Genomic DNA, 15,062 nt, shown 5'->3' with positions numbered 1-15,062 from the left:
CAGGTCAGTGGGTAAGACAGAATTATATTGAAGTTAGAAATCTATTCTCTGATTACTATTTACTGACTCATTCCTGTGTACATCAGCTAGTTCAGAAGTTTATTTCTGGGCATTGGATTAATTAAAATTTAATAAACCAAAAGAAAACCAAAAGATGAAATCTTCCTAATATTTTAAAAATTTTCCTCTACAAAAATAAATGTTGCAATTTAGTAGAGACATAGACACAGATGACAAATGTCTTGCAATAACGACATCCAGTTGCACAGTCTTCCCTTCTTGTGCTTCACTTACCTAGTTCTAAGGTCCCATAAAGACTGCATTCCCATCCCATCACCATCACACTAATCCAAGCAGTAACCATCCTACCCAAGTTAATCTGCCCCATCTGACCCTCAGTTAAAAGGAATTCAGCATGCTTTGTATTCCCTGGCCTTTTCACACTTTTCCAATTAATTATACCACAAAGAGTATATTTTCTCCACCTTCATTCATTTCTCTTTTCTTTCTGCTGACTTTAACTTAGGAAAAGTTTACTTCTACTCTCACCATTTTATTTTTGAGCTAAATGATAGTTAAGTAGAAAAATAACATTGTTGACATGCCCTGTTAAAGGGAAAAGTCTCCATCTTCTATTTTTTTTTCTATTTTATTTAATTTTATTTTATTTTAATTTCTTATTTGAAATAAAAACCTATCTCATTCCTCAAAGGATTTAGGGCAGCTGTCATTTGCCTTTTTTACCTTCCTCAGTTAGCTTTCCCTAGATGAAAGTTTTTTTCTGGTCAGTTTTATTGTTTATAATTTAACCAGAGGCCCAGTGCATGAATTCGTGCATGGGTGGGATCCAGCTGGCCTGACCCCAGTTGGGGCGGATTGGAGCTGGGTCTGTTGGGAGGAGGAGACGGCAGGAGGTTGGCTAGCTGGCCTGTCCCAGTTGAAGCCCCATCCCCAATTGGGGTTGGGGTGCCAATCAGGGGCCAGTGGCCTGGGTAAGGGGCTATGGGTAGTTGGCCAGCTGGCCCTGCCCCTGATGGGGGAGGAGCTGATCTGGGGTAGGGCCAGATAGGGAAGGAGGTGCAGGAGGTTGGCAGGCCCACCGCACCCCCTATTGAGGTGGAGGGGCGATCAGAGGTAGGACCAGCTGAGGGAGGGGCTGTGGGTTGATCAGGGTGGTGGGGGCCTGTTGGGGCATGGCCATCTGGGGGGAGGGGCTGATCAGGGTGGGAGAGTCCAATCAGGGGCAGGCAGGCAAAAAGAAGGGGCCTCAAGGTTAGCTGGCTGGCCCCACCCCCTGATCAGGCCTGTTTGCTGGCCACAGTGGGTGTCATGGTGACTGGTTCTTATGGTAGTTAAAGTAGCTATGGTCGTTATGGTCATTATGGTCACTGGCTTTTTATATAAATTGCTTGTTTTCATGAGTTAGAATAAGCACTTCGTACTATTGCATAATATTCCTTTCGGGGGGGACTTTTGAGGTATAAATTATTGTTAACTTGGAAGTATTTGACAAAAGGGAAGATATATCACATTAGCATATTATGAAATAAATTGATTTTTTTGAAAATTTTTTCACAATGGTATGATTTATCATGCCACTAAGAAGACACAAGAATGAGTGAGCCTATTTATGTGCATGTGCACATGAAATGCCACATCTTCCTATTTTTAATAAACAATTTTCCTTTCAAGATTAAAAAAAAACACCTCAGTGGTAAAAATGTATTGTTTTTATGTACATAAACATTCTATTGGTTTAAAATACAAAAATTTTTGAGAGTAGGAACTGTACACTTAATCTCTCAGGTTTATATGTGATTAAAATTTCCATGACTGAAATCCTAAAGGTTTTAGATACATATACAATTGGGAAATTTATGCACAGATTTAGAATACATTTTGCTTTAGGGAGAGGTAATTTTTCTGCCTTAATGTTTTACAAACGTGCAATTGGCTCAACAGTTGCTATGATATGAAATTAATTCTTCACATGCTAAATATCCATAACATGTAGTAGTGTGTATTTTGTTATTTAAAAAAATAAAACAAGTGGGCTGTATGGTATGTGAATTACATCTCAAAGCCATTACCCTCCACTACCCCCCCAAAAAAAATATATATATATAATCTGTTATATAACAGTAAATGATGATGATGATGGAGGTGGTGATGTTGATAGGTGTATACTAACATTGTGGAGAATAGGGCATAAGCTACCTAGAGATAGATCTTGAATAAATCTATGGGTACTACTAAAACGTATCTTTATTAGAGGTTTTTATAACCTATGTTAGATTGAATTTATATGTTACAGTTTTTAAGAGCTGGTAATGTAATTTTAAGAACTTGAACTTCAGCATCAGGCAGATGCGGGTTCACCTTATATGACTTTAAATTATTTATCGTTTGTTAAGTGAGACTGAAGTGCACATACCTCAGAAGAGTTTTCATACAGCTAGAGCGCATATGCATTGTCATGCTCACTCCATCCGTCCCCTCTTCCCATTCCTCCCATGTGTGAATGAAATGCTTTTGAGTAATGCTTATTAGCAAATGGAGGAGGTGTCAGTAATTATTAACTCAGTATAGCATTGCAGTATTGAAATGATGACAATGTATCAAATAAGGTTTATTACAGGATACATCATCCTTTCTGCAATCTTCTAGAAGAGATACTTGTTTCATGGATATTGGTGTTTTGGTTTTTACTCAGAAAATAAGGGTTGACATTCATTTTTAGATTAAATCTAAGAGATTTACTTTTAAAATTGTGTTTTTAGGGCAAATGGTATCATCGGAGGCAAGCTGTAAAAGAATTGCATGGTACATTGATACGTCTTTTAAATGAACTGCTGCCATGGGAACCAAAATTAATGAAAGCTTTTCAAAGAAACAGGTAACTCAAGCTTTATAATTTGTTTTACTTACTTTATGTCTCTTAATTTAGGATTTATGGGAAGATGTCCTAGAATATTTAGTAGTTTTCTATTGATTTATAATTTAGCAGCTATTTTGAGTGCCTCCTGTGCACAAGAGACTTACCAAGCCCTGAAAAAAATGTTAATAAAACTCTTTCTCTGTGCCTTACATTCTTTTTCTTTATTGTGGTAAAATGCACAAAATTTATCATCCTAACCAGGTTTAAGTGTGCAGTTCAGTGATTTAAATACATTCACAATGTTTTGTTGCTATTATCCATCCATCTCAAGAACTAAAACTCTATACCTATTAACTTTGCATTTTCCCTGCTCCTTAGCTCCTGGTAACCACCATTCTATATTTTGTCTCTACAATTTTGACTGCTATAAGTCCTTATATAATATACAACATTTTTCTTTTTGTGACTTGCTTATAGAATAATGTTCTCAAGGTTTATTCATGTTGCAGCATGTGTTAGAATTTTCTTCCTTTTTAAGGCTGAATAATATTCCATTGTATGCATTTACCACATTTTCTTTAATGGACACTTAGGTAACAATTTTCATGTTTTTTAGCTATTATGAAAAATACTGTTATGCTATAGGTGTACAAATGTCTGCTTTTAATTCTTTGTGTATATACCCTGAGCTGGGATTGCCAGATCATATGGTAATTCTACTTTCAATATTTTGAGGAATCACCATATTGTTTTTGACAATGACTGTACAATTTTACATTCCCTACAAACTGTGTACAATGATTCCATTTTCTTACCAACAGCTGTTATTTTCTTTTTTTTTTAAAATATATTTTATTGATATTTTACAGAGAGGAAGGGAGAGAGATAGAGAGCTAGAAACGTCAATGAGAGAGAAACATCGACCAGCTGCCTCTTGCACACCCCCTACTGGGGATGTGCCCGCAACCAATGTACATGCCCTTGACCGGAATCGAACCTGGGACCTTTCAGTCCACAGACCGACGCTCTACCACTGAGCCAAACCGGTTTCGGCTATTTTCTATTTTTTTTATAGTAGCTATCTTAATGAGCATGAAGTGAGTAGTATATTGTAGTTTTGATTTGCATTTTTCTAATGATATTGAATATCTTTTCATGTGCTTATTGGTCCTTTATGTATCTTTGGAGAAATGTTTATTTAAATTTTTTGGCAGTTATAATGTCAGTACTAAAGGCCCAGTGCATGAAATTCATGCATGGGGTGGTCTCTCAGTCCAGCCTGCACCCTCTCCAATCCAGGACCCCTTGGGGGATGTCTGACTGCTGGTTTAGGTCCGATTCCTAGAACCTCCCTTTCATAATCCTAGACTGCTGACTTCTAATCGCTTGCCTGCTTGCCTGATTGCCCCTAACTGTCCCCTCCACCCCCCTCTCCTCCCCCTTCCCCCGCTGCCAGCCAGGTCACCCCCAAATGTCCCCTCCCTGCTAGCCTTTTTGCTCCTAACTGCCCCACACTGCCAGCGTGGTCACCCTTACTGCCCCCCTTGCCAGTCTGGTTGCCCCTAACTGCCCCTTCCCACTGGCCTGTCGCCTCTTATTGTCCCCTGCCAACCTGGTCACCCCCAACTGCTCCCTCCCACTGCCCTGGTAGCTGCTAACTGTCCCCCCTACCTGCCTGGTTGCCCCCAACTGCCCCCCTCTGCTGGCCAGGTTGTTCCTCACAGCCTCCCTGCTGGCCTGGTCACCCCATATAGCCTGCTGTTCAATCATTTGGTTGCCCTTCACTAACCCCCCTGCCGGCCTGTATATCTGAAACTAATACTGTACAAAATAATATCTAATGTAAACTGTAATTGAAAAGAATTTAAAAATATACTATCTTCCAATGCATAAATATGGTATAATATGTTTCTATTTACCTATGTCTTCTTTTAATTTCCTTCTCCAGTGTTTTTTTAGTTTTTATTGTACAAGTCTTTCACGTTCTTGATTAATTCTTAAGTATTTTAATTTTCTTTTCACTTTGATCATTGTCAGTCTATAAATATACAATTGATTCTTGTGTGTTGACTTAATATCTTCCTACTTTGCTAAATTTATTAGTTCTAGCAATATTTTTTAGCTCTTAGGTTTGTTTTTTTTTTACATATAATATCATCTGTGAAAAGAGATCGTTTTACTTCTTCCTTTCTAACTTGAATGCCTTTGTTTCTTTTTCTTGCCTAATTGCTCTGGCTAGAATATCTAGTACTATGTTGAATAGAAGTAGCAAAAGCAAGCATCCTTGTTCCTGTGCTTAGAGAAAAAGTTTTCAGTCTTTTATCATTGAGTATGATGTTGACTGTAGGTTTTTCATGTATGGTGTTTTTTGTGTGTGTGTGTGTGTTTTTTTTAATGTTGAAGCAGTTTCTCATTTGTTGGGTGTTTTTATTATGTAAGGATGTTGTCTTTTGTCAAATGCTTTTTCTGCAATAATTGAGATGATTATGCTGTTTCTTTTCTTCATAATGTTAAGATGGTGTTCTACATTAGTAAACAGTTTTTGTATGTTGAACTATCATTGCATTTCAGGAATAAATCCCTTTTGGTCATGGTGTATAATTCTTCCAATATGCTACTGAATTTGATTTGCTTGTCTTTTGTTGAGAATTTTTGCATTAATGTTTATAAGAGATAGCAGTCTGTAGTTTTCTTTTCCTATAGTGTCTTTACCAGGATTTGGCATCAGGATAATGCTGGCTTCAAACAATGAGTTAAGAAATGTTTTATCCTTTTGAGATTTTTGGAAAAGTTTGGAAAGGATTGGTATTAGTTCTTCTTAGATATTTGGTAAACTTTACCAGTGAAGTAGTCAGGTCTGAGGCTTTTCTTTTTCAAGAGACTTTTTTTTGTTATTGATATGATCTCCTTATTAGTTATAGATTTAGTCAGATTTTCTATTTCTTCATGATTTAGCTTTGGTAGGTGCTTAATAAAGAATTCTTTCTACCTCACACCCACTAAAGGCACATAACGATTTTGTCTGACACCAACAGCCAGTGCCAGCAGGGCCAGCAGTATCAGTGACTGCAAGTGGCAGCTGCTGTCCTGATTGCCGCTCAGGAGCAGGGGGAGGTGGAGCGAAAAAAAAAAAAATTCTTTTTAGTAGACCCAAAGGTTTAGAAATAATTACTCTCGGGATTAAATGGTGGAATTTTTTGTTTGTTTGTTAATCTCTGTGGATAGGTACTGTTTCTTAGAATTTCTTGATTAACTTTTCAATGACCTTTTAAAATATTATAATTAATCATTTAAAGACTCTCTAAAATAAATATTCTTAGAATTACCTGTTTCTCTATCAGCAGCATTTAGAAAGACAAATGGGTAGAATGTTCAAACACTTTATTTTGTAGTTGCAGATATAATCTTTTCACTTTCTTACGCTATACCCTGGGTTTTGTCTTCTTAAACAATAATCATTGGAAAGACTGAACCAAACATGGGTATTTTTTGTTGTTGTTATGTTGGGCATTATATTTCAGGAGCCGCCTAAAGAAAGACTATGATGATTTCAGAAGGCAGCCTGATCATGATAAATTTACTAGAGAACGATGGACTACTGAAGAAGGTGAAGGAGATCCTGGAAAGGAATCTCCTAAAGTTGAAATCAGTAAGTCTGTAGACTCAACAGAACCTCTAGATATCCTGGAGAAAGATCACTTTGATTCAGGTAGGCATTAAAAAACAAACAAACTATGCATTACACCTCTGTAATTCAGTCCCCATTGTTACTTTCAGAATATGGCTAATTATTATCATGGAATTATAATAAATCAAAGACTGTTACTTCATAAAAGAAATCATAAGTTTAATTAAAAAAAACTTTTTTCTTTTAAATCCATACTAAAAGCTCAGAGAAGTTTTAGTATATTATATGGAGATGAAATATCTAATAGTTGATGACACGTATTGATTGGGGAAATCTGATGTTTTGAAGGTGTTTCTTTGAAGTTACTACATTTCTGGGAGTTTCTGGAGTCAATGCTTGACTCCAAACTATATGTGTGCCACTGCTCATTACAGAGCACCCAGCCTTGATCTGCACTTGCTTTGAAATAGGTTCAGCCTCTTCTTAATCACTGTGTGTGAAGCACTATTTCTGATGTTTACTTTAAATGGGAACTTGGAAAGTCCCTAATACTATGCAGATTATTTCTTAATAAGGAATGCCAAGATTGATGGCCTAATGATATCCAAGTGGATACACTATTCTTGTATAAAGCCTGGATTAGATTATCTATAATTCATCAGATTATATTATTATGTAAATTTAATGAAATTACTTTCTTTAGTTATATGAGGATGAGTATGAAAATTTGTGGTTAGAAATGAATTAACCTGTTGTATTTTATGTCTTTAGCAAATTGAAAAAGAATAACTTCTTATCTCCAGTTTGACGAAACATGAGCATAAATTTTTTACTGTAGGGATAATTAAACACCAGTAAAAGCTGGATACTTTTTATCCTTTAGAGTCTCTAAAAATAGACTAGAATGGAAAACCATCTCTCTGTGACATCAAGATTTTCCTGTGAAGAAGAGAACTAGACTAGATTTCTTTCCAAATCTAAATTCTTAGCCTTTAATTGCTGGCTTGATCTCTTTAAAAGATGTAAAAATTCTTTTTGCACTTACATGGTCAGTAGAATTAGAGAAATTAACCAAAAGGAATTTTCTTGTTAATAATAGGTTCTTGAAAATGTTTATTATATCAAGATTACTATGTCAAAGGTCATCTTACCTTAATTACCATCATTGGTGCTGAGACTTTAATCACCTTATAAATTTCTTAATAAATTGTCAGTTCAAAGATTGACTTTTTAAAAAATAGTTAGTCTTATTACTATTCACTTGCAATTTATATTAACAAAATGATTGTTTTATAATTTTCAGATGATATGAAATTGTCAGAAATAGAGTTTCCTATGGCCAGAAGCAAGTTGTTGAAAAAGGAATTGCCTTCTAAAGATATACTGAAGACACTGCCTAAAACACTTAAGCGACAGTCCAAACAAACTAGTCATCTGGATGATAGCACAAAAGAACTTTCTCCAAGGAAGAAAGCAAAGTTAAGCACAAATGAAACAACAGTTGAGAATGCAGAAGATGATATGCAGATTGACTATTTGCATGAATCAAAGCATACAGAGCCACTGTTTCCAGAATCATTTGCCTCAGTGGATTCAACACCAATGTCTACTCTCCAGAAAGGGACCAAACCTATTCAGGCCTTGCTTGCAACGAATATTGGGAACAAAGTGACCTTAACAAATCAACTGCCCCCTTCCACAGGTAAAAGTGCTTCCGTTGTGGAAAAGCCAGTTATATCTCCTCCAGAAACAAGCCCCACAAAGCCAGCATTGACCTGCCACACCAGTACAAAAGGTCCTTTACAGATGGTATACAAAACGCCCTGTGGCCAGTGGTTGCCCGTAGATCTGCATAACAGCTCGGTAAAGATTCAGATGCAACCTATGCTGGATCCTAAGACAGGAGAAAAAATCATGCAGCAGGTACTCATTCTGCCTAAGAATTTTGTGATTCATCATAAGGAAGGAAAAGCAGTTGCAAAAGAAATACCACCACTTCAACAAAAAGATATAGAACAACATGGTTTATCTTTCCAGCAGACAGCAAATGCAAACTCTTCTTCAGCAACAGTTCTTGTCAAGTCAACAGGAGCTGTTTCTTCTACCCATCTACCTAATGCAGTTTTCAACAAGACCGTAACACCTTTGTCAAATGTGAATAGTGCTAGACCACAGCCTTTGTCACCTGTAACCTCCATAAGTAATTTATTAACACCACCCGTTAAGAATAGCCAGGGTGAGATAGGAAAAGTAAAAAATGCAGTTTCAGCAACCACATTCCCCCATCCCATTGCTTCACCCACCATCTCTTCCGTAGTTCAGCCTCTATTATCAGCAACAACACTAAGTGGATCTACAAATCCTGGTAGCTCTCTCAACAGTTTTGCACAACAAACTTCTGATTCTTCTGAAGCAAAGCAAGAGTTGAAAACTGTGTGTATCAGAGATTCACAGTCAATTCTTGTTAGGACACGAGGTGGGAACACTGGAGTTGTGAAAGTACAAACAAATACAGATCAAAATTCACCCAACAGTTTATCTTCAAGTTCAGTTTTCACTTTTGCTCCTCAGCTTCAGGCATTTCTTGTGCCAAAATCAACAACTTCATCCTCCTCTGCTTTTTCACCAGTAGCTGGAATGACTACTACATCTAGTCTTCCACCTTTTGGCCAAACACCGACTTCTGCTTCCATTCCAGCTGCCTTTAATCCGTCCGTGGGGAAAAATCTCAAACTTACATTAGGACAACCTCTTGTAAGTGGTAATTTGGGCCACATGATAGAGAAGACTCCAAACATGCCCTCTTCTCCCTTAAAGTCCTCTGTGTCTTCTAGTCCTCTGCTATCATCAACAGCAAATAGTTCGGTAAGTGTAATTAGCCTTCCACCAGGAAATTTTGGACAAACCAATGGAAATGCTATTCATACTCCAACTAAACAGCAACAAGCAGATTATATCACAAAAAGTTACCCTGTTACAAGATCAGAAGCAACAGTAGCAACAAATGGAGATGTGATCAGTGGGACTACAGTTCAGAAAGTTATGCTGGTATCAGCTCCATCTGTTCTTTCTTCTGGTAGTGGAACTCCAATTAATGTGACACCTGCACCAACACCTTCAGGTGTATCTGCTCAAAAATTAGTTTTTATTAATGCTCCAGTTTCCAGTGGCACTTCAACTATTGTGGCAGAACCATTAAAACAAACTCCCCCCTTGAATAAAACATATGTTAAGACCCCAGAGCAGCCTCAGATAGTACTAATTCCATCTACAGTGGGAGCACCAATGAAGATAAATTCATCAACAACTGTGTCTCAGATAAAAGATGTGAAAATTGGACTAAACATAGGTCAGGCAATTGTGAATACTTCAGGGAGCGTGCCAGCTATACCATCAATTAACATATTGCAAAATGTAACCCCAAAAGGAGAAGAAAAAAGTGCCAAAGGCTATGTTTTGCCATTGTCGACAAGTGGTAATTCAATTCCAGTAAGCTCAAATTTTGTGAGTCAAAATATTACTCCTGTTAATGAATCAGTGGTTTCTGCAACAAGAGCAGTAAACATGTTTTCAGTAACAGGAGCAAATGTATCTTTAGGTTCTCTTTCAGTGACCTCAACCTCTGCTTCAGTTGGGACACGACCTCCTGTTTTAGTCAGTGGAAATGATACCTCTTCAAGAATTATGCCTATTTTGTCAAATAGACTTTGCACGTCAAATCTCGGAAACACTGTGGCGATATCAACTGTGAAAACAGGACATCTTGCATCATCTGTTCTGATTTCAACTACACAACCAACGGTGTCTCCTAAATGTTTGACATCAGCTTTGCAAATCCCTGTTAACGTTGCCTTGCCTACACCTGTGACTATATCTCCTAAAATCAACACAGTCCCACCAGTGGCAACAGTATCAGGAGCCACACGTTCTGTATCTCTTTCTAAAAGACAATCTCAGACTTCTGTCCAGTTTCAGTCACCAGGGATTCCAGCTACAGTGCCAACAAATATGAACACAAATAAACCTCAAACTGAATTGCCATCCCTTTCACCGAGTCCAAGTAAAATAGTTAATATTTCCAATGTTGCTTCTCTGCCAAACCAGCCAGTGTCCCCTGCTTTACTAACCTCCAGTTACAGTTCTACTCCAAGTGGCTCTGCCATTCATACTGCTACAGCACCATCACATGTAACTAGTGTGGTAGAAAGTCAGTTCAGTGAACCTTGTATCCAGCAAAAAATAGTCATCAACACCAGTACGCCTTTGGCACCTGGTACTCAGATCATGATTAATGGAACCCGGTTTATTGTTCCACCACAAGGTCTTGGAGCTGGCAGCCATGTTCTCCTTATATCTACTAATCCAAAATATGGACCTCCCTTAGTGCTTAACAGTGGCCAAAGCGTTCAGCCTACACCAGTAGATAATCCTGTCCAAAAGACCACACTAGCATCAAATAATTTAAATGGGCAACCTGTAAAACAGTCTCTAAGAACCTCTACAAAAATTGTAAACTCTCTTGGGAATGCAAGTTCTCTACCCACAGTACATACACAACCACAAATCATAAACACAACTGCTCAAGTTTCTGTTCCACCTCCTGTACCAGCGGTGTCATTGACTTCAGTAATTAAGTCTCCTCCAAGTACTCTTTTAGCTAAGACATCTTTGGTTTCTGCCATTTGCTCTAATAATGCTCCACTGCCAAGTAGTACTTCAGTATTTCATTTGGACACATCAGTCAAAAAATTGTTGGTTAGCCCAGAAGGAGCTATTTTGAATACCATTAGTACTCCAGCATCTAAGGTTTCTTCACTCTCTTCATCTCTCTCTCAAATTGTTGTATCTGCCAGTCGAAAGCCTGCCTCTGTCTTCCCTGCATTTCAGTCATCTGGCTTAGAAAAGCCCGACACAGCTGCATCTTGAATTTAGACTAAACGAGCCAGTTTTTAAATAATGGGGCATTGTTTTGATTCCCATATAAATTTTAACTGTTTATTATACTGTTGAAAACATACTATACGTGTGTGTGTGTGTGTGTGTGTGTGTGTGTGTGTGTATTAATGTATCTTTTCATTAGCTTGCAACAAGGCTTTGTTTTCTTGGAGAGGGAAATACCTGTTCCATTTCACTCATTGGTATATGTTCTCAGAGGTTGTTTGTTTAAAGTAGACAGGCTTTACCTGTCTGTATAACAAATTGAACAAAGTCGAGTTTGACTAGTTTGGAGTAAGCTAGCCTTTTGCGCACTTGCATTGACATGTTTTTTCTTGAATTTGGACTATTGCAGCGTGTATCTACAATATGGTATTCTGTGTCATTAGTGAAATCTTATTTTTGTTTCTGTAAAATATATATATATATATATATTTATGCATTGTGAAAATGCAGCCCATGGTGTAAAGTTGTACATATTCCTAAATTCCTAACAACCTGTACTAAACTATATGTACAAAGAACTATGCTGTCTTATTTATGTTTTGTTTACATAATGTATAGTTTTTTAAGTATTTTAGTAATTTTGGACCAGTGAACTGTTAGCAACAATGCAGAAGAATCTGCATGTAATAAACTGAGTTGCTGTATTTGTCTCTTTGAATACCATTTTTTTAAAGTGGGTTCTTCTTCCATTGGAAGAATGTATGATATAAAATGGAGATAGTCTCTTACAAAAAAGAATTGAGGCTGGGAAATTTGAATTAATAGCTAGCATTTGTACAGGCTTTTCAGTTTACAAACTGTACTTTCACATCTCATTTCATTTTCACAGTATTTTTGAGGTTAAGTGATGTGTCCAAAGTCACCCACCTATGGGTAATAGAGCCAGTATTTGGACATGATGCTTTACATTCTTTTCCCATGATTTTACACTATTTCTGTTATAAAATTTTACTCTAGATTTCATTATTTTAACTTTTTTCTGTAAGTCCACCACCAAATTCTACATTAACCAAAATAAGTAATCTTTCAGACCAATGTATTTGCTGTCTGTTTATACACCCCAGATATGTTTTTATAAGCTTTTTATTTTTAAATAATTTTAGATTCACAGAAAGTTACAATGATGGTACAGAGAGGTCTCTTGAACCCTTTACCAAGTTTCCCCCTGATAGGTTTATTTTTATATTGAGGTGTTGGTTCATAGTGACTAATTTTCCAACTTGGTATTTTTTAAAACATGATTTTTTAGTTTAGCATAACAAATGTGGATACTTCAGTTAGTTCTAAGTACTCTGCTTTTTATTTGTTTTTGTCACAGAGCAGTTACTTAAATTCCATTATAAAGCAATTTTTACGGATCAGTTTATTCTCAGAGTTTTACATTGTGGTATTTCAGGATATGCCTCATTTTAAATAAAAAATTTTATACTTATTAGATCTTTATATCCATTACCTTATTTGGGACATTCTATATTCATCCACATTCCATTTATAATACTAAAGGCCCAGTGCACGAAAATTTGTGCACTCAAGGGGGTCCCTCAGCCTGGTCTGCACCCTCTAACAACATGAGACCCTTCAGGTAGGGTCCCTAGGCCTGGCTTGAGATGTGGGCCTATCGGGGCTTTCCTTCCCCTGGCTGCAGGCAGCTGGCCCCGCCCCCGCCACTGCCACTGCTTGCCATCTGTGCAGCGCTGCCCCTCCTCCCCTGCCACCAGCGGCCTTCCTCTGCAGGCAACAGGCTGAGGTGCGATGGCTTGGCTGGCCTGGGCCTCCCTCTTTGCTGGGGGTGTGGGGCCAGCCCTTCGAGGGGCCATTTGCTTACCTGATTGCTGCTAACCACTCTCGTGCCTACCTGGTCAGCCCTAACTGCTGGCCTGCCTACCTGATCGCTCCTAACCACTCTGCCTGCCTGCCTGGTTGCCCCTAACCACTTGCTTGGGGCTGGGGCCAGCCTTGAAGGGGCCATGGTGGTCTGGTCTCTGGTCGTTTCCATCATGATGCCTCTGGCTTTTTGCTATATAGGATGGTTAAACCTGGGGTTGAAAATGGTAGGGAAGAATAGGCCTACAGACTTCTTTCAAAACTGCATTGAAATTTAGTACTTATCAAAGTGGGCAGTGAGGATGGATATTCCTGGAAAGTTGCTAAAGGTTCTCAAAAACCTGTATTTGTGTTCTTAGAGCACTTTTACCAATCATGTCTATGTTCAACTCTGTAGTCACCTTTCCCTTTCCCTGTCAGTTTAGAAAGACCATGGATTTCAGGGGGAAGTGGGTGATGTTGAAATGCATTACATTGTACATAGGTGGTCCTCGAATGTGTGTATTTAACTTTATTAAATGTTTTTTGTGTTTTTTTTTTAATTTGAGAGAGGAAGAGAGAGGGAGAGAAACACCAATGTGAAAAGAAACGTCAATCAATTGTCTCCTGTCCAAGAACTAAACCCACAACCTGGGTATGTGCCCTAACTGGGATTGGAATCAGCAACCTTTCAGCACATGAGACAACACTCAACCAACTGAGCCACACCGGCCAGGGCTATGTACTTAACTTTTAAAGTAAAACCACCCAAAACTGTTTCTCTTTTGTTGAAAAGAATTATCTAAGCCACTTCCAGAAATAACTGAATTATCTATTGGTCCAATTTTAATCTCATGAGGGACCTAAATAATTTTTTAACCACTAATTCTTTCCTACTCCTAAATTCAAAATTCTGATAATGACCTTGGAAGCTCTGTGTGATCTGTTGAGCCTTTTAGAGTGAAGTGCTCTCCTCCTCCTCGGGACTTAAAAGACTCTCCCGTCTTTTAAGTTTCTGCTTACCTCTCCAGCTTCATTTCAGCCTACTCTCCTTGCTCAGAGTACTCTGGTTTTTTTGTTTGTTTGTTTGGTTTGGTTTGGGTTTTGGTCCTAGAAAGTTTGAGACACCTCAAGGTCTTCCCATTTTTATTTTATTTTTTTTTGACTTAATGTTCATTATAGGTTCTCGTCACATATTACATAACTTCCTCTCTTTACCATACCCCAGTCAGCATCATGACATTGCAGTTACAGACTGGGGTCATAGATTGAGAAGGACAGATCACTCCTTCACAGCTGTAATAAAAGTACTTGTATGCACTGATATAATGCCAGCCCTCGCTGATTTGGCTCAGTGGAGAGAGCATTGGCCTTTGGACTGAAAAGGTCCTGGATTTGATTCTGATCAAAAGCACATAATTCGGTTTCAGGCTCCTCCCGGCTCAGGCCCTGCTTGGGACTCTTTTTGTATACTTCGGGAAGTTTCTTCCAGATTGCTAAACAGTAAATTCCTCCATTGATTTTTTTTTTTTTTTTTTTTTTTTTTTTTTTTTTTTTTTTTTTTTTTTTTTTTTTTTTTTTTTTTTTTTTTTTTTTTTTGCAAATCTGCATTGCACATGTTGTAGACTAGTCCTGCAAGCAGTATTTGAAGTTTTAGCTGAAGTTTTTGAGTCTCGCTTTCAAATTGTTTTCAGAATGCAAAGATGTTTGCTCAGTTTGGACACCATTCATTTGAACTGTAAGTGATTTGTTAATAACTTCTTCACTTACATTTTTAACTAGTCCTTAACCTTTCTCCTTCAAGTCTTTTTA

General features: G+C 37.8%; 1 protein-coding gene across 4 annotated transcripts in view; it reads left to right on the top strand.

Moving 5' to 3' along the window:
- Positions 1–12,091, top strand: part of KIAA2026 (KIAA2026 ortholog) — an 85,498-nt gene extending 73,407 nt beyond the window's left edge. For 3 of the 4 annotated variants that reach the window (XM_036434010.2, XM_036434011.2, XM_036434013.2), the window contains 3 exons: positions 2,781–2,896; positions 6,400–6,587; positions 7,810–12,091. In XM_036434010.2, coding sequence (XP_036289903.1) covers positions 2,781–2,896; positions 6,400–6,587; positions 7,810–11,432 — 3,927 coding nt within the window. In that variant the 3' untranslated portion in view covers positions 11,433–12,091. The remainder of the gene's footprint in view (positions 1–2,780; positions 2,897–6,399; positions 6,588–7,809) is intronic. The other variant, XM_045580198.1, reaches the window with a different exon arrangement.
- Positions 12,092–15,062: the final 2,971 nt, after the last annotated feature.

The sequence above is a fragment of the Pipistrellus kuhlii genome, unplaced genomic scaffold (genome assembly GCF_014108245.1).
Source record: "Pipistrellus kuhlii isolate mPipKuh1 unplaced genomic scaffold, mPipKuh1.p scaffold_m20_p_12, whole genome shotgun sequence".
NCBI classification, from domain to species: Eukaryota; Metazoa; Chordata; class Mammalia; order Chiroptera; family Vespertilionidae; genus Pipistrellus; species Pipistrellus kuhlii.
This window is presented reverse-complemented; position numbering and strand designations above follow the sequence as displayed.